Source organism: Zingiber officinale, chromosome 1B, assembly GCF_018446385.1.
Source record: "Zingiber officinale cultivar Zhangliang chromosome 1B, Zo_v1.1, whole genome shotgun sequence".
Taxonomy (NCBI): Eukaryota; Viridiplantae; Streptophyta; class Magnoliopsida; order Zingiberales; family Zingiberaceae; genus Zingiber; species Zingiber officinale.
The window spans coordinates 29,047,478-29,071,574 of NC_055986.1; the positions used below are offsets into that span (position 1 = coordinate 29,047,478).

The 24,097-nt window shown below is 38.5% G+C and overlaps 2 protein-coding genes across 2 annotated transcripts; both read right to left on the reverse strand.

The window, feature by feature from the left end:
- Positions 1–213: 213 nt before the first annotated feature.
- LOC122054264 lies at positions 214–5,265 on the reverse strand. The gene is made up of 3 exons (XM_042616058.1): positions 5,051–5,265; positions 4,855–4,945; positions 214–511 (listed from the first exon to the last, which is right to left on the reverse strand). Exons 1-3 carry the CDS (start codon positions 5,118–5,120, stop codon positions 412–414), a joined length of 261 nt encoding a protein of 86 aa, XP_042471992.1. The 5' UTR covers positions 5,121–5,265; the 3' UTR covers positions 214–411.
- Positions 5,266–6,739: 1,474 nt separating this feature from the next.
- LOC122054281 (E3 ubiquitin-protein ligase RFI2-like) lies at positions 6,740–22,221 on the reverse strand. Its single transcript, XM_042616059.1, has 6 exons — positions 21,907–22,221; positions 10,193–10,365; positions 9,874–9,932; positions 8,339–8,367; positions 7,889–8,258; positions 6,740–7,674 (listed from the first exon to the last, which is right to left on the reverse strand). Exons 1-6 carry the CDS (start codon positions 22,049–22,051, stop codon positions 7,224–7,226), a joined length of 1,227 nt encoding a protein of 408 aa, XP_042471993.1. The 5' UTR covers positions 22,052–22,221; the 3' UTR covers positions 6,740–7,223.
- Positions 22,222–24,097: the final 1,876 nt, after the last annotated feature.

Consider the following 24,097-nt stretch of genomic DNA (forward strand, 5'->3'; position numbering starts at 1 on the left):
CGGCTAGCTTGCAAGAGCTTGGAAATATTATTTAATAATTAAAAAAAAAAAAAGAATACCCTTATAATTTTTGCCCAATATACTTTAATTATGCATTTCTTAAGCTTTAGGGAATTTCTCCAAATAGGAACCATAATTTGGTGTTTTTATGTAACGAGTCATATCCTGCATATACATAATTAAGCTAATTCATAATAGAATGAACCAAACAAGTGAAAATATGAGAAATATTGCCAGAAAAAAGACAGTTAAAACTCTGCCTCAACAGAAAATATTGGTTTGAGTAACTTTATGTAAATCCATCCACTGAGTTGACTAAGAGAAGAATAATAACCGTCACAGGAACACTATGCGGTGCAAGAATTAACTGCCCATTATCATTGGGGAAGAATCATAGGAAATCCTTAATCTTTATGCGGGCACGTTTGATTCTGATTTTGATTGATGATCATAGTTCTCGACCACCGCAGCTACAGTTACGGCAGCTAATGATAACGCCTGAGCGTGCAACCTGCAAGTTTTAGGAACAAAACGGCAACAAGAAAAGATGACATAGAATTCCATGGTTAACAGTTCGCAAGTTACAGAAACAAATATAGATTCAGCCAAGTTTAGACTTGATGTAATCCAACATTTAGGGGTTAGTTAACTTAGACGGATAAATACCAGAATAATGTATGAAGTAAAAAACATAATCATCACCAATTGTTGACCAATAAGGGTTAAGAAACTTGAAAGGTTTACTAAACCTTCTTGATACAAACTTCAAGATATATAGCATATGACCTAGAGCATAAGACTTCCAAATGTTTAGCACTTTGTCCCAAGCAGACTACTGCTTCTTTCTTGCAAATGGACACCAAATTAAGTATTTGACACACTTATCAGATATTTAGGACAAATTTGCAGTGTGTATAAGCAAAATGATGAAGAGTAAGGCAAGATTCTGGATTATCTAGAAACAAAGTTAACAGGGTTGGATGTTGTAGCCATGACCTATTCCAATTACTTAAAGAAAGTCATGCGTTGAGATGAGTAAGAAAACTGATAAGCCTGAAAGTAGGGAGGCAGAAGTTTGAAGGATAATTCTCTGACAAAATCATGTAGGAATATATAGCAAAATTGCCTTTTCCCCTCTGCTTCAATTGGTTGGTAATTTATATAAAACTGTTGGCTTGAATTCTAATAAGTATCAAGTTATAAGTTAAGAGTCCCATCCAGAGCTGCAACCTCTATCTATTTTGAACTGGACTATTTCAAGGTAAGTTTTCCATATATTTCATAAATTGTCTCATTATCTTCTTAGATACTTTCCTCCATGAGGTACTTTTCCATCTTTAGAATAATACATCCTGAGGATGAAATTGTAGATTACATTTTTCTTTGCATGGGAACACAAAGATAGCAGTAGTCGACAGTAGTAAATTGAAGCATTTTGACTTTTACAACACTTGAACATGTGACTGATATTTATCACATATTCTGGTGTCTGGACACCTATAATTGGCATCAATGACTAAAATTTAGATGAAAAGAACCAAACTCATGATCTAGCTTGGCTTAAGGAAAACAATGCATATAATTTTATTGGCTTCAAAATTAACACTTCAGAATCCGTTCTACAACCTAAAATACCTTACCGAAACTCTCACAACTATATATACTCAAGGTATTTTCATCACTCCAGAAATATGATTTTACAGAAAACTTTTTAAGAAAAGCCTCGTAAGCACATTTCTCTTTACACTAATCTTCAACTTATTTTACAAAATTTTGTTATTCAAGAAAGAGAGAAAATGTTTGTTGGTGCAAAATCTCCTGAGTCAGCTTGACCAGGTTGACTAAGCTTGAGTTGGCTCAAGCTTGAGTCTTGATGTTTGGCTTTCGATGTTTGAGAATATAGAGAGATTGCAGATACGATCGTCCGATTGGGAAGATTGTTGGAGCAATTCCCCTCTAGTCAAGGTTTGACCAATCTGATGTAAAGAAGAGTAGGTCTGTTCAACCGGTCGATTAATCGGTTTACCAGTTTATCGGTTCCGGTTTATCATGGTTTATTTAAAACCGATTAACCGACCGGTATCTTACCGGTTCCGGTTGAACCGGTTCCGGTCGGTTAACCGGTTCCAACCGAGAACCGATAAAAACTATTGGACTTGGATAAGTTGACTTAGTGAAGTGGGTTATTGGGTTATTGGGCTTTTTTTTCACAAACTAATTAATTAAAGGTCCAACTAAAAATTCTCTAAAGAAATTATATTCTTATCGATCAGCTACAGAACAAATGTTTAGGCCGAGCTGAAAAATATAAATCATGCTCTTTAGTATATGTAACATACTCCCACGAAGAAATCTTCCAAATTGTCACTGATAGTAGGCGGCCAGCATCTTCTAGGTGCTAGTTCCCACAAGTCAGAATTGCATACAGAAGTTGCGGTTGCATACTAAGAATCATATCGTGTTAGCCTTTAATGAGATAAGCCTTTGAAATTTTAGTAGATACTAGTAGTTTATTCTAGAACCTATTGCACTGCCGCAACGTGCATTTTCCTTCCCAGGTATTAGTTGTTGCTCAAGACTAGGTCCACTTTGGCACCAAATCCAACTCTTATAAACATTTCCAATGGGAAGACTAACTCGTCCAGATATCTATAATATCAAGCAAAACAACTAATTGGAAAACTTGGCTTCCTACCTTCTTCTCAATTATGTTTAAGCTTTGAAATCACTGCCCGACTGTCAACTGATAATATCCATGTGTTATTATCATCAGATTAATCCATGATGAACCTTGCCATCAAATTGATGTACGTTTCAGTGCAAATATGATTGCCAACCTTTGAATAAGTAAAAGAAATTCACAGGCTACTTGTTAATTGTTCCCAGTTTTACCGATTTACCGGTTAAACCGGTAAAAAAAATCCAAAACCGGGAATCAACCGGTAAACCGGTTAAAACCGGTTAACTGAAACCGGTAAGCTACCGGTTCCGGTCCGATTTTCGGTTTGCCGATTTTTTTGCACAGCCTTAAAGAAGAGTCAAGTAGGTCAAAGGGTTGACCGGATACTTGACTGGGAAAGTCGTAACTGGAGGTTAGGCAAAGAGAAATCCTGGTGAGTCAAGGCAGGTGAAAGACCTAGTGAGTGAAGCTAGGCAGTTGGAAAATCCTAGTGAGTGAAGCCAAGTGAAAAACCTAGTGAGTGAAGCTAGGTGAAAGTCCTAGTAAGTGAAGCTAGGCATATGAAAAGTCCTAGTGAGTGAAACTAGACAGATAGAAAAACCTGGTGAGTGAAGTCGGGCACGTGGAGATCCAGGTGGATCAAGGTTGACCGGACACCTGGTGTTGGAAAGCCCAAGTAGGTCAAAGGATTGACCGGATACTTGGCACGAGGAAATCCAGATAGGTCAAGGATGACCGGACATCTAGTGGAAGTCTAAGTGGATCAAAAGATTGACCGGACATCTTCATCAGCAGTCAAAATTGACCGGATGCTAGGCATGAGGAATTCCAACATGTCACAGTTGACTGGATGTTGAATTTGGGGATCTTAGACTTGATTTAAGCAAGTAAAAGGGAAGTCAATCGATCAACATTGAGAGTCTGAATCGTGGGCACAGAAGCCTTCCTAATCGATCTGTCGATCGATTGGGGAGCTAAAAATCACGCAAGTCGCGATAAAGGCTGAATCGATCAGCTGATCGATTCAGGCCTTCTCCAACAGAGCGCAGAGGCGCTCTGAATCGATCATCCAATCGATTCAAGTCTCCCCAATCGATTGGGATGTGACCGTTGCGAAGGAAGCATCAAGTTTAAAGTCATCTTCCTCGCAGCGCCTCAATAACTCTCTACGCTCTCCTCTCTCACGATTCTCACAGGTTCTCGCCAGTTCTTGAAGCTTATTGGAGAAAAGTGTTGCTGCACTTCCAAGATCAAGAGACGTTCCACACAAGCAAGAAGAAAAGCAAGCTAGGGTTTCTTCATTGTAAATCTTGTAAGATTTGATATTGTATTACCTTGTATTTCTTTCTTCTTGTATATCTTTGTGTGCGAGTTTGTACGAGGCTTCTCCGCCTCCGGTAGTTACCGAGAAGGAGTTATTTCATAGTGGATGAGAGTGAGGACCGAATCCTTGGATTAGTCACCTCTTCTTGAGGTGGATACCAAGTAAATCCCCTATGTTAGCATTGTGAGAGTTTATTGAGTGTTTTCCGCTGTAACATCATCATCAAAGCAAGCAACCGAAGTGCGACGAGCTATTCAAACCGCATTGTACCTTATATGTGTTGTACAAGTCTCATTTGCCACATAGATACCTCGACATGTGCATTCAAGCATCATGATACAGCGCACTGCTCATATGCAAAGACCATGGTGCCTTCACTAAATCCAACTATTTACCAAGACATAACGTTATAGGGCAATCTAAAATTAAATGTTTCAATATGCAGCTTCCCATTAGAATCCCAACAGCTTCAAGACTATCTTTCTATTTTCTTTTCTCTTTCTCCATGTTTTGAAAACCTTTTTTGAAACGAATTTTATCAAAAAATTCTAATAATATCACTAACATGCCCCTTGCCAGTCTCGCGGAAGGGGAAATATAAGTCATATGTTCTTTGACAAGAATCAAAACCAAAAAGGTAAACATTATTTCTTTTCAGCAATTAAACCATAGACATTATTTAATGTTTTTCCAACTAAAAAAATCTTAATTCTCAAAAAATAAACCCTTGAAACAATCGATTACAATCAGAAGCCGCAATTCCTAGATACTACTCTTTGCGAATAAATAAATTTAAGAATATATAAGCCGAGGGAAGAAGAAGAAGAAGAAGAGATCAGAGATAACAAACCTCGCGTGGATGAGCTTAACGCTGGTTTTCATGTTAGGGCGAGACCAGTTGTAGGCGATGGAGCCCGCGATCCCGCTGAGCCAAAGGCAACCTTTTCGCCACAAACAAAACACGATATAAAAAATCATGTCAGATCCAAACCAATCAGATCCCCCTCACCTACACACAATCGACAGAAAGAAGGGGAGAGAAGTACCGACTGCTCGAAGCTTGTGCTCCACCACCCATTTCCTCAAAGATTCGAACGAGTTCGGACCTTCCGCCATCCTCCTTGGACGATCGCTCCTCCGCTCTGTCTTGGTCTCTTTCGCTTTTCGTCGAAGAGAGTTGGAAACGGCACGCAGGGGGGTGGCGGAGAAAAGTTGGCAATTTAAAGATGGAAAGGGGGGATGTCCCTTGACAACTTCCACCGTAGCTTTTTGTTCAAGCTAGGGTTGGTCCCTCAGTTTTTACGAATGCCCAAATAAGACGTTTAAAAACATGGGGCGCTTTATTTTTGGAAATACTTTAAAACTTTTTTTTTTAAAAAAATTGAGCTTGAATCAGTACAAAATTCAACAAATAAAAAAAATAAAAATGGAAAGCAAATGTGTATTTAATTGCATAAAAAAGTATTTTTTTTTAACGTTTGGGAAATAAATAAATAAAATCTCTTGGGAATTAATTTTAGCCATTTAGATAAAATATTTTTTAAAGCAAAGCAACCTTATTTTTTTTTAAAAAAAAACCTCAATTGGATAAGTTGAATATATATATATATAAATAAGGTATTTGTATTAAGTAAAATATTTTCTATAATTTATCTATTTATATTTTACTATGGGGTGAATGATATTAGAATATTTAAAATGAGTAATATCACCTTATTACTTCAATGATAAAATATCATATGCCCTCACGAGTTGATGCAATTGGTATCTACATAGATATTTGATACAATAAATCTTAAAATTATTATTCAGTGGGTGTAAAAAATAATTCGTTGATTGTTTGACTTCTCTCATATAAAAGGCTGCTATGCTATAATAAATGCCTCCTTTGATTTTCCTTTTTCAAAGTATGTGGGTTCATTCTAGAAGGGCCGCTAAGATGACAATTTTATTTTTGATGCAATGATAAAACATCATATGTTCTCAGGGGTTTGGTGTCGCGCTTAGACACCTAAGTTTTAAATTTCAACTATGATATATTACAGGATATTTTGCTTTCCATAGGATGACAAACCTAAGGACGTTGGTAGCTTTGGACGGACCATCGTGAATACTGACCATCGCGAATACTTCCTGATTTATTTTTTGGCGAAATGTGAAATCAGACCGTCTATTCCAAAATTAATCGAGCTATAAGATCTAAATATCTGGTATAAAAATGATAAAACATCATATGCCCGAGCGCTTAGTGTGGTGAATAAGAAGTATAGTACTTTTCTCAAACAATCAGAGTTCAATTCTCACGTAGAATGCACTTACAACAATTAAACTAATGGTAAAATTGGACATCACGTCAAGAGCTACTATACTTTCTAGATTTACTTTGTGGGTGGAACGTGAGATTAAACTGTTTTTCTCATAATTATTCAAATTATAAGATATACCTGGTATAAAAAAATGATAAACACTATATATTACCCCAAGACTATGAATTGTGAAAAATATCACTTAGGGTATATTAAATTTAGGGAGTTTAAACATATTATGATATTAGACCATCAATTATGATCTATTTGTGCTTTTTAATTTAACTGATAGTCGATAAAAAAATTTTCCTAGAGCCGAACGGATCACTTTCAAGATTAATCAGAGATATTATTAGCAGTATATCAAACTCATACGGAACGAATTTCTTGACACTCTGACTTTTAGATTTAAATAAATTATATTTTAAATTTAACCAAACCATGCGAGAAGGCAAAACCCAAAACATTTAAATAATCAAATACATAAACACGCCCACCAGTGTTGACGCGTGCACTAATGTGCATCATTCAGCCATGCAGTCAAAATGCGACTAAAAAGAGAAGTAAAGCATCTGCTTTTCGAATGTACAGACGGTCTTCGTTTCACTGAAGACTCGGGAAAATAGCTTATAATTTGACGATACATTTTCCCACAAAGAAAATGTGCAGGCTTTTAAACTTATGAGGGTCTTCCCTTCACTAAGAGTTTAAAAACAGATTGTTTCAATCATGCCATTTCTGGTCATTCATCTTATCCATGAGAATAGACATGTCCGCCATGTTTATAAACGATGGATGCAGTCCAAACAGAACTACTTCGAAGCCTTGCGACCAAGGGCAGCCAATCATAGTTTATGGAGAGACTTGAGGAAGTCGACTATTTGTATATCCCGAAATGAAATATAGAACGGCATCACATCAGGGACAGCATGCAAGCTGGAGGTATTGTTTGGTTGTATCCAGCTTGCACTGATAACCTCTCGGGGCCATTCGGCAGCAGCAAGTAGTTCATCGGAGAGTTGGAATCTGATGCACCATTTGGCTGAGGGTAAGGGCCCCCGGCAATGAATTCCCTGCCAACAGGTGAAAACAGATGTGTCGATGCACCATCAGGCTCCCATGGATGGCGACCGATATTTTGAATTGCCCCGGCATTGAAAGAAACGGTTGAAGATATCAAGAAAGGCCATGCCTGTTCTCCTGAATTGACACCCCTCCAGTTTGCAGGCTGTGGCATGTTTGTTCCGTGCACATTTTGAGAATTTTGACGCTGGTAGACTTCAGAAAAATTGGCAAGGGTTCTAGGGTGCGGTGGAACCATGGGGGGAACAGAGGAACTGGTAGCTCCAGGTCTCGAGCCATTTCTGCAAGAAAACAGAAACAGAGACGTTAGAATCATCACACAGTGATTGTACATCAAGCAAAGTTGAACTATGTGGGGGGCATGAATAATAACCGAGTAAAGTTAAACACGCGAACATATTAATCAGGGTTTGTAGATACGACAATTGCCAGTCATATTATTTGAATGAATGCACAAGTTGGCATATCATAAATAGATAAATGAACATAACTCACCTGTGGCTGAAAACAAATGGAGGGAAAACAGAATCGGCACTAGGAAAACCATCTGTTTCAGACCTTGAAAAGTGAGATGCTAGATCAGCACTGTTAATGTGGGCATTAGGAGGGTAATATGGATGATGGTGATGCCCCCAAGCATGATTTCGCAAATTATTTAGTGCCGCAATTCGAGTGTGAATATCTCTTGGTCTCGAGAAATAACTCCATTGTTGGTGATATCCAAGACCATCAGGCTGTAAATCAAATGAATGATTGGGAGGAGGTTGGAGCCATTGTGTGTGAGCTATGAAAGGGCAGGGATGAGTTGATGACATGGTAGCCTGGTGCTCAGTCATAATAGCATGATATCCAAAAAGATCACGAACTGCGAAAACAAAATTATCCTTGATTATTCCAATTTAGTTCACATTGCGTCTATTTAATATTTCCGAAGCATCAACTTACAAGCAACAGCTGAAGAAGATTCACCTTCCCTAGAAAATAGAAAAGATAAGTTAGGTCACTAATGTACTATAAAGATTGCGGCTTTTAGCAAGGAATATGGTCGCCACCAACAATAAGGGAGTGCGTTAGAAAAGAATTATGCGAACTGTGCTCCATTTATGAACAAAAGTTCAATAATTAACTAACCCAATGCAATTCCCGTGCAACATGAGTTTACAAAAAACACACAAGAGAAAGTCATTCAAACATGCAGTTAGATTTACAGTATTATGTATATCTACCTCAAGGTTTACTTCTAGCAGTTTCCGATAAACGTTTGACACCCAAATTCATCAGAAAGGAAACAGACAATAAATGCAACTTTTGTTTCTTACGAGGGAAAGGAAGAACACAATTTATAAATTTATAAATTGAGATGTTTCATAATTTGAACAAGAAGCTCTGTATCTCACACAAGATTTGATAATCAAATTCTAAGAACCATGACATGTGAAATAAATGGAATGATCAAAGCTTATAATCTTTGATCAATCATATTTCTGCTTCATTGGTTTTGATTTTCCCTAAAAAGGGGGATGGCTATAAAATAAGCAACTTGTAGCTTTGAAAAACAATAAAATTTCTAACGTATAGAGCAAATTTTAACTATAAACATATTGTACGTTATGAATATACTATAAGCATTCTATTGGTAGCAATAGATAAAACTATCACCTCGACAGCCCCGTCAGGGTGGCCCCCCACTATTTAGAAGGGAGGTAAATCACGATGGCTTCACCCAGCAACAACAGCGCATGCAAAAAGGGATTGAAGCAACGGGCATTTCGCACCCCCGGGAATCGACCCGGGCAGCAACACCCTTGCATGAACCAACTACATTAGCTCATGGGAGTATACTATAAGCATTCTAGCGTGTAAAGCAAATTGTAGGTTTGAAAAATAATTAAAATTTTAATATAAATCATATAGTAATAATTTTAAAATAAAATAAAAATACTGATAATTTAATCACATATAAAAATAAGAATCAAGACTAAATATACAATTTATAAGTAACTCTTAAATTCAATTAAAAATAATTATTTTAAATATATTTTTTATATCATCATTGTTTTACTTAAGCAAGAGTACTTCTAAGTACACTTTTACTGAACGCTATAAGTTGCAAGGGTATTTCTCCGGTCAAACTGAGTGCATGTCCCAATTCTCCAACTAGGCCGAACGGGTGTTCGGTTCTCTGGTCAGGCCAAAATATGATCCTTAAAAATTATAAATTTTGGTTGTGATATCATATAGGTCCTTTCCTCCAAAACTTAGTTAACCTCATTACATCTAATGTTGTGGTGGGAATGGGGGGCTGCTTCCAAGCTTACCATAGTTTTCAATCTCCGACTCTTAATTTTCAACATAAAAAACAAAAAACAATGGCATTTATTTCTGAAAAATAAGGTTGGTTACAAATCTTGTCAAAGCACAAATAGTAAAAAGTGGTTGCCATTATACAATAAAGAAAGATCATATAATGTCAAACTTACTCAAACAGTGATTGAATTCTTGCCAAGCCACTGAAAGGGCACCAATGACCTCCATCTGACTGTAGAAACAAATAGAAAAGTGTGATGAGAAAAAAAATTCAATTGAAACAAAAGATCTGAAAAATAATAAGAGGAGACCACAGGAGAAATGGAATCACAGAAACCATTATACTCAAGAAGTCATGCATAGTCAGGTATCAATTTTTTTTTCTTAGTGAAATTTATAAATGTTCAATATCTAAATGGGATGGGTTATTGAAAGTTTAAACAAATACAAATGTGCATAATGAGGAGTAATAATTCATCATTATCAACATACAGGTTCAGTGTAACTATGATTGTGAAGGTCTTCATTGTGCATCCACTCATCGACAACAAGATCTGGAGTTGGATGGCAGCCATTTGAGTAGAGCCAATTTCCTCCCTCTTCAACTTTTCGACAATTCGGGCATTGCATCACTCCTTTAGCATTAAAGGCAGAACCAATGCAATCTGAAACAAATAATTTGGCAATGACAATTAGTAAGTCGGCTAAAGTTCTAGCTGGAAAAGCCAATTTATCATGGCAGGTAATCATCATATTTAGCATAAGAATAATTGTCTGAAAAAAAAAAATAGATGATTCACCTGTGAGCATAAGTTAACTTCGTCTTTAGTTTAACTTTAAACAGCATGTAATGATAAAAAATTAAGCACACTAAACAGGTTTACGTTATGAAGAGCTAAGGTAGCTGACCTTTAAACTCTGAAACTCAGAAAATATTGTAGTCAAAAAGGTATGTTCCAAAGAGTGTGAACATCAGGAATTCAGAGTTGAATGATCAATGGTGGATGTCAACCAAAACTTAAGAAATTCCAATCGTAGTTAATAAAACCATAGGGTTGGCAATCTGTATTGTCATGATAGGTGTAGACATCTGAATCAGAACTTAAAGGGATAGTGACAATTCAATTAAATGTGATTCTACATTTTTATATTATGAGAAAAAAAAAAAGAAGAAAGAAACCTCATTAAAGATCAAATAGCACTCATCAAAATTAAATCCAATAAATTAAATAAACCTAACCAAAGGGGAGCCTTGGCGCAACGGTAAAGTTGTTGCTTTGTGACCAAAAGGTCACGAATTCGAATCCTGGAAACAGCCACTTGCAAAAAAAGAGGGTAAGGCTGCGTACAATGGATTCTTCCCCGGAACTCCGCATAGCGAGAGTTTCGTGCACCGGACTGCCCTTTTTAATTTAAATAAACTCAATCCATCAAAAAGTAAGCCAGCCTATCACATAAATAAATAAATATGAATGTTATAAAAGGATACAAATGCAGAGGCTAGGAAGGATGAAGTAGAAAAAAAAATGTTGGCCCAAAGAATCAATGGTGAGTGTTCCATTGCTAAAGATAGTCAATGTGAAATGTACTATTGTCATTTCATTTTTTAATTGAAAGATAATATTTTGAAATTTTTTTATAAGTGAAATATGAACCATATTTTATCGTTGTGAATCAAGATCAATGATACGGGTTATAAGGAGTGGATCCCGTGTGATAATGTGAAAGGGAATATAAGGAGAAGAGGGAAGAAATAGGGAGGCTCGGATAAGATGAATGAGCTCAATAAGCAAATCTCGGTCGGAAATATAGGGCCGACTGGGATAAAACTAACGGAGCGCACAATGTAAGTAGGTATATTCGGCAAACAAAGCTCGGCCAAGCATATAGTGTCGGACGAACCCAAATGGGTGAAGTATTAGCAAGCACACCGCACACCTACACCCAGCAGGGGAGCTTCGATCGAGCATGAAATACCGACCGAGAATATAAGTCCGATCGAGTATATAAGCCCGACTGAACTAAAACAGACAAAGGATTAGCGCGTTCAGATACGCCCGAGAGGTTCGACCAAGCATAAAGTACCGGCCGAGTTAAAATAGCAGAGGGTCAATGAACCTAGGAACGCTTAGCAAGCAAAGCTCCGCTAAGCTTAAAGGCGTGTATCCCTAAGCAATCTCTGTAATCGGTCAAGCGAAGATCGATTGTATATCATAAGGCCCAACATGACTCAATAGGCAAAGCCGGAGCAGGCATCAACACAATGTAGGCACAATACACTCGGTAGTAGAAGCCCGGTCGAACATACACATAACTCGTTCGGTAATATAGTCTCGGGCGATCAAGCAGGCATACGAACCAAGGTTGTCAGAAGGGGCTCGGCTCAATACGCTCGATAGTAGAAGCCCGGTCGAGCATACACATAACTCGTTCGGTAATGTAATCTCGGACGATCGAGCCGACATACAAACCAAGGTTGTTAGAGGGGACTCGGCTTGGAAGTATTCGATCGGGCATAGGCACAATACGCTTGATAGTAGAATCCCGGTCGAGCATACACATAATTCGTTCGGTAATGTAATCTCGGGCGATCAAGCCGACATACAAACCAAGGTTGTAAGGGACTCAGCTTGGAAGTATCCAATCGAACATAGGCACAATACGCTCGGTAATACAATCCTGAGCGGGTATATCAACACGCACCTTTATGAGGCTATTAGTATGAGATCGACCTGGCAAAATCTAGCCGGGCATAAAGACACTCACGTTTATTAAACCTCATGAACATAGCCAGTAAGGAGTATTATAATTAAATATGAGTGGGGTATGAGAATAATATATGATCATATGATAGTTTGGTTAATTCAGCGGGAAACAGTTTCTAGAAACTTCTGTAAGTGCGCTAGACGACAAAGAAGGTACATCTGGGGTACAAAAAAGATTTCTTAAACTATTATTGCAGGTACTTACGTCATCTCATAACAAATTCTAACAAACCGGAGTCCACCTCATGATCACGGAGGTTATATAAAAAGGGGAATCCTCTCCGTTAGAAATGTACGCAAAACGCCACCGCTGAAACCCTAGTTCCACTTCGGTTTTTACTGTACTTCTTCTTCCCACTTGGAACCGAGGGGACTGACTTGAGCGTCAGAGGACCCAGCCAGGGATTCCCACCTCGGTCTTAGGTTATTAACGCTTTGTTGGTTGGTTCCGTAGTGCGCAGGAGGCGACAGCATCCGCCGGAACATCGAGCTGTGGTTTTCTTCATCACGGTGCTCCAATTCGCAGGAGTCTTCCCTAAATCTGCTTTGGGTTTCTCAAATCTAGCTTCAACCTGCTATTCCCACAAACGGCGCCAAATTTGATCCTGTCTGAAAGCGTAACGAGATGAAGAGCTAGGGACGACAAGCGATAACTTTGGAGGAGAGATAGGCAACGACCCCGGGGAAAGCGAATAATAATGGATTTGAGAAAACCAAAACAGATCCCGAAGAAATCCAGTCAAAAGTACCTTTTAGCGATGAGAATAGCAGGTTGAAGCTAGATCTGAGAAACCCAAAGCAAATCTAAGGAAGACTCCGGCAAATTGGATCACCGTGATGAAGAAAACCACAGCTCGATGTTCCGGCAGATGCTGTCGCCTCCTGCGTACTACGGAACCAACCAACAAAGCGTTAGTGACCTAAGACCGAGGTGGAAATCGCTAACTAGGTCCTCCGACGCTCAAGTCAGTCCCCTCTGTTCCAAGTGGGAAGAAGAAGAAGTACAGTAAAAACCGAAGTGGAACTAGGGTTTCAACGGTGGCGTTTTGTGTACCTTGCCAACGGAGAATATTCCCCTTTTTATACCACCTCATATAACCTCCGTGATCATGAGGTGGACCCCGGTTTGTTAGAATTTGTTATGAGATGACGTAAGTACCTGCGATAATAGTTTAAGGAATTTTTTTTACCCCAGATGTACCTTCTTTGTCGTCTAGCGCACTTACAGAAGTTTCTAGAAACTGTTTCCCGCTGAATTAACCAAACTGTCATATGATCATATATTATTCTCATACCCCACTCATATTTAATTATAATACTCCTTACTGGCTATGTTTATGAGGTTTAATAAACGTGAGTGTCTTTATGCTCGGCCAAATTTTACCAGGCCGATCTCATACTAATAGCCTCATAAAAGTGTGTGTTGATATAACCTTCCGGGATTGTATTAACGAGCGTATTGTGTCTATGTCCGATCGGATACTTCCAAGCTGAGTCCCCAACCTTGGTTTGTATGTCGGCTCGATCGCCCGAGATTACATTACCGAACGAGTTATGTGTATGATCGACCAGGATTCTACTATCGAGTGTATTGTGCCTATGTCCAACCAGCCGAGTCCCCTCTAACAACCTTGGTTTGTATGTCGGCTTGATCGCTCGAGATTACATTACCGAACGAATTATGTGTATGCTCAACCGAGTTTCTACTATCGAGCGTATTGAGCCGAGCCCCTTCCGACAACCTTGGTTCGTATGCCTGCTTGATCGCCCGAGACTATATTACCGAACGAGTTATGTGTATGCTCGACCGGGCTTCTACTACCGAGTGTATTGTGCCTACATTGTGTTGATGCCCACTCGGGCTTTGCCTATTGAGTCATGTTGGGCCTTATGATATGCAATCGATCTTCGCTTGACCGATTACAGAGCTTGCTTAGGGATACATGCCTTTAAGTTTAGCGGAGCTTTGCTTGCTAAGCGTTCCTAGGTTCATTGACCCTCTGTTATTTTAACTCGACCAGTACTTTATACTTGGTCGAACCTCTACTGTCGGGTGTATTTAAGCGCGCTAATCCTTTGTCTGTTTTAGTTCAGTCGGGCTTATATACTCGAACGGACTTATATTCTCAGTCGGTTCATGCTCGACCGAAGCTCCCCCGCTGGGCGTAGGTGTGCTTGCTAATACTTCACCCATTTGGGTTCGTCCGACACTATTTGCTTGGTCGAGCTTTGTCTGCCGAATATACCTACTTACATTGTGCGCTCCATTAGTTTTATCCCAGCCGACTCTATATTTCCAACCGGGATTTGCTTATTGAGCGCATTCATCTTATCCGAGCCTCCCTATTTCTTCCCTCTTCTCCTAATATTCCCTTTCACATTATTACACGGGATCCACTCCTTATAACCCGTATCAATCAACATGCCCCATTAATTGTTGGTCCCCGTAGGTATTTTGATGTGATCAACCAAGTTGGTTAGGTCCTGCTTTGTTTGATCCCTGTGTCTGAGTGTGCAGGAGCTTAGGAGCGCAGGAAGTCGAGCGGAAGACGCAGCTAGCGAGAAGGACGGCACGGGAAGGGAGCCGACGGGCTTGGTGCGTCCGAAGGACGAGAGAGCTGCGGAAGAGTACTCCGGTGGAGCGGGAAGAACGTGCGCGGCGTTCGAGGGACGAGAAGCAGGACGGAAGCCTGCTCGAGGAGAAGGTCGGGAATTGGGTTCGGGTGAGCCCTATTCCGATTGGCCGCAATCACCCAAAAAGATCGAAGCGTCGGAAGCCAAAGCGAAGCAAAGAAACAAGCTGGAATTCAAGCTGCCAGCTTGGAGGCGCCTCCAGCTTGAAGGCGCCTCCAGCTTGAAGGCGCCTTCAGCCTTGTTGAAGGCGCCTTCAACAGGTCAAAACTGACCGTTTGGGCCACGGATAAAGTTTAATCCGCTCACCCATTGGAGGCGCCTTGGACCCTCGAGATCAGATTTCCAGAGGCTATTTAAAGGCCCCTGGAGCTAGGAATTCAATACAACTCAAGCAATCAATTGTATAATCTTTCCTAGCAATAGTTCTAAGCCTCAAAGTGTAAAAGGCTTCTCCGCCTTCAGCAAAAGAAGATCTTCTACTGCGCTTTTGTCACTGCCCTGGATTAACAACCCTCTTGGTTGTAACCAGGTTAAATTCCTGTCTTCTGCTTAATTTCTATTTCTTTATTTGTTATTATTTTACTATTGCTTTTCTGAGTTGAAATCCGAGGAGGGTATAGTTTATTTTTGTTTTCAGCAATTCACCCCCCTCTTGCCGGCCTCCGCTGCACCTACAATTGGTATCAGAAGGACTAATCGCCGACTGAAGCACAACGATCAAGACAATGGCCGGAGCAAATATTCATCCTCCAAAGTTCGACGGAGATTTCGCCACATGGAAGCGAAAAATAGAGGTATTTTTTAAAACGGATTTTGATATTCTTATTACAATGAAATATGGTTTTGCAGCGCCGAAAGATAAAGAAGAAAATACATGGAGCAAGAAGGAGCAAGCCGATTTCGTCGCCAACGGAAAGGCTGAGTTCCACCTGCTCAGCATTCTGCCACCTCAGGAGGTAAATCGGATCGGAAGCTACGACTCTGCGAAAGATATCTGGGAAAAATTCCTGGAGCTCCACGAAGGTACCTCCGAAGCGAAGCTAGCAAGGCGCGACATCCTCCGGAACCAGTTGACGAACCTCCGGATGAACCAAGGCGAGAAGGTAGCGCAGCTCCAAGCAAGGATCAAAGAGTTGATCACGCAACTAACCAATCTTGGAGAAGAGGTAACGAACCAGGACTCTATCCGGTACGCGCTCAACGCCTTCCCCAGAACTCCAGAGTGGACCTCCTTAGTAGATGCGTACTATATCTCTAAGGACCTCGAGGTAAGTACTTTAGAACAATTGTTTTCCACTTTTGAACTTCACGAAACTCGAGTTTCAGAGCCCAATGGAGTAGAGAAGATCAGTCAAAACATTGCCTTAAAGGCAAAAATGAACAGTTCTGACTCCGAAGCCTCGGTCGACGAATCAGAAGCGACACTACTGGTAAGACGCTTCAATAAATTTTTTAAATCTAACAAATTTAGATCGCAGAGGCATGAGAGAAAAAGAACGACTCGTTGCTACAACTGCAACGAAGAAGGGCACATCAAGGATGACTACCTGAAATTGAAGAGCAAGCAAAAGGAGAAGGCAAAGACCAAGTACAAGAAACCAGAATCCTCCAAACACAAGAACCTGAAGGCCACTTGGTCAGACTCATCCTCCGAATCAGACGTCGAAGAATTCTCGGGGATAGCTCTAATAGCTAACCATCAGCTGGAAGAAGAGTCAAGCTCAGAGATGAGTATCGATGAAGGGGGAGGAACATCAGAAGAGGAAAGCTGCAGTGAAGGGGGAGCCTCACCGAGTCAGGTAAGTCAGGTACGTAATCTAACCCCGACTCAGTCTTTTCGCTTTATTAAATCTCTTTCTAAAGACTTATTCGAATTAGAAAAAGAAAATAAAGAATTGAAAATGAAATTAGCAAAAGCATGTCCACTTGAGATGTACGATAGTATAAAATCAGAAAATGATAAATTAAAATTAGAAATTGAAAAATTGAAATCTGATGCATGTTTAAATACAAATAAATTTCCAAACTCAAAATTAAAAATTTATGGAAAATTGAATTGGTACATTAGAAACCATCAGGGTCAACCTAAAAGAGTACCCAAGAACTATGTACCCCCGAAATTTTTGAATAACCCTGTAGGAAGGAACCTCTATTGGGTTCCGAAATCTGTGCTAAATTAATTCATTTAAAGCTTACAGTAAGAAAATTAAACTTTGAATTTCTTTATGGAAGCTTTGTCTAAGGAAGTGGTTGTTGCTCCAATAACCAAGAAGGCATAGTGCCTCGCCACGACCTGGAAGCCGAAATATCGAAATAAAAATGTTTAATTAACTTTATGATAAAAGCATTAAAATTGGAATTAATTAATGCTTTGAAAATTTTTTAAACATTTCCTTAGAAATTCATCTTTTTTAGAAAAACATCTCTTGAAAGCTTTGCTTAGAATTTCTTTTCTAAAAATCAATTTTTTACTTAGAAATTATTTTGAAAAATCCAAACAAATTATTGTGGTTAGAATTTTTTTACTTAGAATTTTTTTTCCCAAAAACTTCATTTTACTTAGAAATATCTTTGAAATTTCTGTTTTTCTAATTTCATCTTAAATTAGAAATTTTTCTAACTTAAAATTTATGCTAAATTTTTTTTCTATTATCCCGTTTTTGCTGTCATCAAAGGGGGAGAGAAAGGTACAAGCTTAGAGAAGTACATATTTAGGGGGAGAAATTTTTTTTTAAAATTAAAAATATTCTTTTTGTAGTTGCAATTTTATTTATTGCAAACTAATGCTTAATATGTGAGTTTAGTAATTTTTTTTTTAAAATTACTTTTCTGTCTATTTTTACCCTAACTTGAACTTGGGTTGATGCACATCAAAAAGGGGGAGATTGTTGGTCACCGTGAGTATTTTGATGTGATCAACCAAGTTGGTTAGGTCCTGCTTTGTTTGATCCCTATGTCTGAGTGTGCAGGAGCTTAGGAGCACAGGAAGTCGAGCGGAAGACGCAGCTAGCGAGAAGGACGGCACGGGAAGGGAGCCGACAGGCTCGGTGCATCCGAAGGACGAGAGAGCTGCGGAAGAGTACTCCGGTGGAGCGAAAAGAACGTGCGCGACATTCGAGGGACGAGAGTTGACGAAGCTGCCGAGGAGAAGGCCGAAGTGGGTTCGGTGAGCCCTATTCCGGTTGGCATGATCACCCAAAAGATCAAACGCGTAAGTCAAAGCGGCAAAGAAGCAAGCGAATTAAGTCGACTGAGGCGCCCATCAGCTCGGGCGCCTTCACTGTTGAAGGCGCCCAACAGTCAAATCGATCACGTTTGCGCCGCGGATAAAGTTTTATCCGCTCACCCATTGGAGGCGCCTTGGACCCTCGAGATCAGATTTCCAGAGGCTATTTAAAGACCCCTGGAGCTAGGAATTCAATACAACTCAAGCAATCAATTGTATAGTCTTTCCTAGCAATAGTTCTAAGCCTCAAAGTGTAAAAGGCTTCTCCGCCTTCAGCAAAAGGAGATCTTCTACTGCGCTTTTGTCACTGCCCTGGATTAACAACCCTCTTGGTTGTAACCAGGTTAAATTCCTGTCTTCTGCTTAATTTCTATTTCTTTATTTGTTATTATTTTATTGTTGCTTTTCTGAGTTGAAATCCGAGGAGGGTATAGTTTATTTTTGTTTTCAGCAATTCACCCCCCTCTTGCCGGCCTCCGCTGCACCTACATTAATCATGTTGCGATACAAAATAGAATTGCCTTATTGTAGATATCATATAGAATATTAGAATGTAAAAATTATTCCAAGGTAGAAAACTTTCTAAATTATATTACAATTTGTAATTGAATTTAAGATTTGATAGGATTTGCAATTCCACAATAGGAACCATTATTTGATAACCTTTTATCACACCAGTTTGTGTCTCTTTACAAACTGTGAAAAAAGAAGGGAGAACAGTCATAAGGTGAAAGATAAAAGAAACCTTGGAGAGAATAAGATTGTAGTTATTGAGCTCTAATTGGGAAATGAAAATCTGGAAGTTTGATATGGTGAGCCACGGTTTGGAAATGACCAAAAACAACAAGTTTATGAAGAGAAAATGCAACATTTAATCATCATCATGTTGAAGTCATCATAAATAAACAAAGGCCCAACACACTCTCAAGTTTTAGCAGTTGCACCAACACCCATCTGCTCTTTTGGAATAGCTTGACATGATATTTAACAGAATATATCATCACCAAAGATACTAGGAGATAGGCAAAGTGAAGAGTGAATATAGTGCTGACAAGAACAGTTTTTAGTGCAACAAATATAAAATTATAATTGTTTGTATGTATCAGATTGCTAATTTTTGGAAAATAACAAAAATGAGAACTACAATTCTACTATCACAAAGTGAGGATACAGAAGACTCCAGTAAAAAGAATTATATTATCACAGTCTTATGATTTTTGAAAATTTCTAAAAAACATGGCACTAAAGAATTCTTCAACATAAATAATATATAGTATCAAATATGGTATCCTTTAATTCCAAACATAAGAAATGGAGTTTCAATTCTCATTTCCTCATGCAAAAACAAATATAAAAGTTGGAACTCAGAAAATTAAGAATTATTTACTAACATAGAGTTGGAATTCTTTTGTAGCAGTAAATTATATCAAAGAAAACTCAACATGTGCAACCTAGTCTGCACTTTACAATATGGATGTCCAGCTTATTTGCTTTTGAAGGACAATAAAACAGAAAAATTGGATATAACTTGGAGGTAAATGCAGTAAAAAAATCCTATTATAATGTCCTTAAAGTGCAAGGGCCCTCCCATGAAAAAAAAGGTGCCCGATCATAAATTATGAGAGAGAGGTGGTTGCAAAAAGTAGAATTTATGGTCCCCGGTGAAGCCCTCTCCATAGAGCTGAACCCACAATAATGCAAGTACAACCTCTTGTGCTTTCTAACATGACCATCCTCATCCTCCTCTCAGACATTGGACCAGGAGTCGTTCCTCCCCACAAGATTGCTACCACACTCCTTTTTCCCAGTTTCGCCCTCAACTCCTCCAATCATCCATTTTGAGCAATCAAGAAACCCAACTCTCACAAGGCTTGGTTTCAGCGAGAGAACACATCCCTTCCAGCAGATGCAGCTAATCTTGCTTTGCCATCTCGACCCTCTCCCTCCTCCTCACCGCTGGCACAGCCTCCTCAAGAAGCATTGATAGTAGTAGAGCAACCAAATTCCAGGACTTATTGATGAGGTAAACAACCCAGGCACTAGCACAGTAAGTGCAGTTGTTTTTTTCTGATTGTACCTAGTAAGAATATTTAGATCATTTTTATTGGATATCCTAGCATCATAATCTCAAAGTCTTTTGACTTTGCTATGATCATCTTACTTCAACTGGCATGTTCAATGCACAGACTCACCTTATTGATCATTTCATTGTATATCTTGCTTGGTCAAAGGACGGAGCAGTCTAACCTTGGATACCTTTTTCTTATTTATCTGCCAGAATTATCTCCAACATCCATTTGCATTATATTGTACAATCTTCTATAATTAGCACCACATGTCCATCTGAACGCCATTTCAGTAGATATTGAGGGGTTTTGCTTCACATTTCTTTGATATTTTTGTTCACAGAGTTCATCTGATCTAAACAACTTATTATTATTCCTGCTGTTTAGAATATCATCTAGCATTCAGATGCCGCTATCGCTTATTTAGCTATCTTTCAATAGATTCAAGATTTACAAATTAACTTTTTTGAATCTCCCCTAGCTCTTTTACTGTTTATGTTGTTTAACTTTGTCCCTTTTATATCTTGTCTAATAAATCAAAATTCAAAACATGACTCTTACTTCTAAAGAGAATAATCAAAGTTTGTTACTGAATTACCAAAGTGCACGCATTTTTTTTTCTCCTGATGGAATATAGTTTATATCATTTTTTTTAACTGTTGGTCAAGTTTGATTGAAGCGGTATATTAATTGTAGTAATTTTGAATATACGGTGCAACATGATTCTTTTTGGTTAAAATTTTTTTCCCATTGTAACTTGAGAACATGAATCTTAAGAAGTAAAATCTCAATTGCGGCATTAGTTTGTCAAAGAAAGAACAGGGCAGTGGTAGTGGTCAAGTGAAGCTAAAAACCTGTCTGTTGGAATATGATCTTCTAATAGAAAAATAGCATACCAAACTATGGAGAGAGTTTTCTCTGGAACAAATCGCGCCCACTTTCTCAATGAGGTGTTACCGGAAACTAAGGAAGAAGTATATATGTTGCTTTGAAATTTTTTTGTGACTGCCCTTCCCTATCTTTCCTTCCTTTTCCTCTCCCTTACTCCTAATTCCAGAGAATGAACAAACTTAGTGTAAAGAATCAGCAGGAATTCTCACAAACGCAAGCAGCTCATGTAGGATGGAAGTACTTGTACGTGTCTCTAATTCATAATAATTTGCCAGATTTGACAGAATCAAAAAATATACATCATAAGAAAAGAGGGGAAAATACAGAAGTAATTACTTCTCTTTAGATATTGTATTGCAAACCAAAAATTAACCTTAAGTAGACCACCTAAAAGGCATCTTTCCATCATAAGAAAAGAGGGGAAAATACAGAAGTAATTACTTCTCTTTAGAAATTTTGTGTTGCAAACCAGAAATTATCCTAAATAGACCACCAAAAAGGCATCTTTCCATCAAATCTCACTGCCTACCATGTAGAAACACCAGATACCAACGGGGAAAAAACATATATAAGGAGCAGAAACAAAGAAAAAATGAAAGAAGAAAATCATCCAGAGAAACTAACCTAGATGGAATTCGTGCCCGCATTGCAGCCGAGCAGTGGCTCGGCCCCCTCTGCTCTTCACGGCCTCAAGGCAGATCGAGCAGGCAACGTCGTGCACGACCTCCTCGCCTTCTTTTCCTTCCTTAACCAACTCCTCGAGTTCCATCCCTGCATGCCCTAACCCTCGAGCAACGAAGGACGACGAGAGGGGCAGCGTCCGCTGTAATCCAATCCACAAACTCCTTCGTTGCGCCTGCGCCCTAGATTTCCACCTCGAAGAAATGCCCGATCTCCTCGCCTACACTCTCCTTTGCTACAAAAGCGATTCAGAAGGCATCGGTTTATTATCGTGGCCTGAACAGTCCGCATACGGTGCTTCATGCGCTAACATACGACTAAACCGTCCGTTTCTGTCCACGTCATCATTTGTGCCCAGAAGGACGGCGATCGTTGAGGGATCTTAGGATAGAATAGGCGGATGCGGATCCATAATTCGGGTTTCGGATCCGCTTCTTCTAGCATCCTTGCAATCCGTGTTGAATCTAGTTGTGGCTGTACAACGTGAGCAACGTTGGTGTTAAGTTCAACAACTCATTAAAGAAGGTAGAAATTTATATAATTTTTTTTTTGAAAAAATCAAAATGATAATGTCATATTATATATATATATATATATATATATATATATATATATACCTTCAGAGCATCCATAGCCGTCACTAAAAAATAAATAATTAAATAAAACTCTCAACAAATTCTTGGTGGTCTCATATATATATTTTTAATTATATATATATTTCTTATCTCTTCCTCCTATTTTACCTTATATGTATTTAAATTTTTATAAAATTTAAATCCATAAATTACTAACCCTCTAAATAACATTAATAATTAAAAAAATACATAAATATTACCATATATCAAATAAAAATATAACATTATCATAATCAATAAATTATTTTTTTACTGATTACATCTTAGTGTGTGCAAATATATTGGCTCGAATTGATAATGCATTTGATTATCACGTAGTTCCTCCGGAAGTATTCTTGGAATTTTTGGGTGGAGCCTTGAAATATTTGTGATGGAGGATCTCCTTCATCATCCGCCCAATTGACTACTGCATCGTCCTCATTCTCATTAATAATGTTGTGCAAAATAATACATGATATCCTTCAAATTATCTTGGTACCAAAATCATACTGAACCCTTTATCATTACCCATCGAGATCGGAGCACTCCAAATGCTCATTCGACATCCTTTCTCGTGACCTCCTGTCGTTCCTTAAATATTTTTCTCTTGGGATCCTTGGGGCATGGAAAGCTCTTGACGAAAGTAGCTAATTCCAGATAGATCTCATCGGTTAGATAGTATCCTTTTGTATATTGTGTATTGTTAATTGTAAAATTAACCTTAGATGCATTTCCTTATAAAACGCTGTTGAATAAAGGTGATTCATTAGGCACATTGATATCATTACGCGACCTTGCGATCTCAAAAAGACATGTCATATCCACAAGTCTGTAAATGTGATTGTTTTAAGCACAATTGTTGGAATGTTATGATCTCTCCGAGTAAACTGGCCTTTCAAAGTGATGGGGCGATTTTTTCCATTGCCAATGCATGCAATCAAGACTACCGAACATGTTAGGAAAGTCATGTCTCTGCTCATGCATGTCAATCAAGTGTTGGATATCAACAATATTAGGTCTTCTCAAATATTGAGCCCCTAACACTTCAATTACATATCGACATAAGTTAAATAAGTATTGGATGACAGTTGTTTCAACAATTCGTAGGTACTCATCATAATTATCAGCAAGGACTCCATATGTCAATTGGCGGATAGCTGCTATACATTTCTGAAGTGACGATAAACCTTTTTTTCCTATCGCATCGATCTTTCATTAAAAATATTCTAAATGATTTTCAAGGCATTTACTATACAAAGGAATAACCCTCTTTGCATTTGGAATCAATGTCGAAATATATAATCAAGATATATTGGCTCATCAGAGAAATAATCGTTAAAAAGACGAGCATGTCTGACTTCACGATCAAGATTTAAATATCTTCTCATATATGTTTTGTCAAAAGAACTTTGAACTCTTTGATGTACAATTTGTTGTTACTCATATAGCCAGAACATTATTTGTTCATATATATCCTCTGCATTTTCTTTAATCATTTATTTAGAGTTCACGGAGCATAA

What these genes read in the sequence shown, in the direction of transcription:
- LOC122054264 (XM_042616058.1), bottom strand. Translation starts at nt 5,120, where the DNA reads ATGGCGGAAGGTCCGAACTCGTTCGAATCTTTGAGGAAATGGGTGGTG. An exon ending in GCACAAGCTTCGAGCAGTCG is followed by an intron (nt 4,946 to 5,050) that starts GTACTTCTCTCC and finishes TGTGGCGAAAAG; the next exon opens with GTTGCCTTTGGCTCAGCGGG. An exon ending in GTTAAGCTCATCCACGCGAG is followed by an intron (nt 512 to 4,854) that starts GTTTGTTATCTC and finishes TAAAACTTGCAG; the next exon opens with GTTGCACGCTCAGGCGTTAT.
- LOC122054281 (XM_042616059.1), bottom strand. Translation starts at nt 22,051, where the DNA reads ATGGAACTCGAGGAGTTGGTTAAGGAAGGAAAAGAAGGCGAGGAGGTC. An exon ending in CGGGCACGAATTCCATCTAG is followed by an intron (nt 10,366 to 21,906) that starts GTTAGTTTCTCT and finishes TATTTGTTTCAG; the next exon opens with ATTGCATTGGTTCTGCCTTT. An exon ending in ATCTTCTTCAGCTGTTGCTT is followed by an intron (nt 8,259 to 8,338) that starts GTAAGTTGATGC and finishes TTGTTTTCGCAG; the next exon opens with TTCGTGATCTTTTTGGATAT.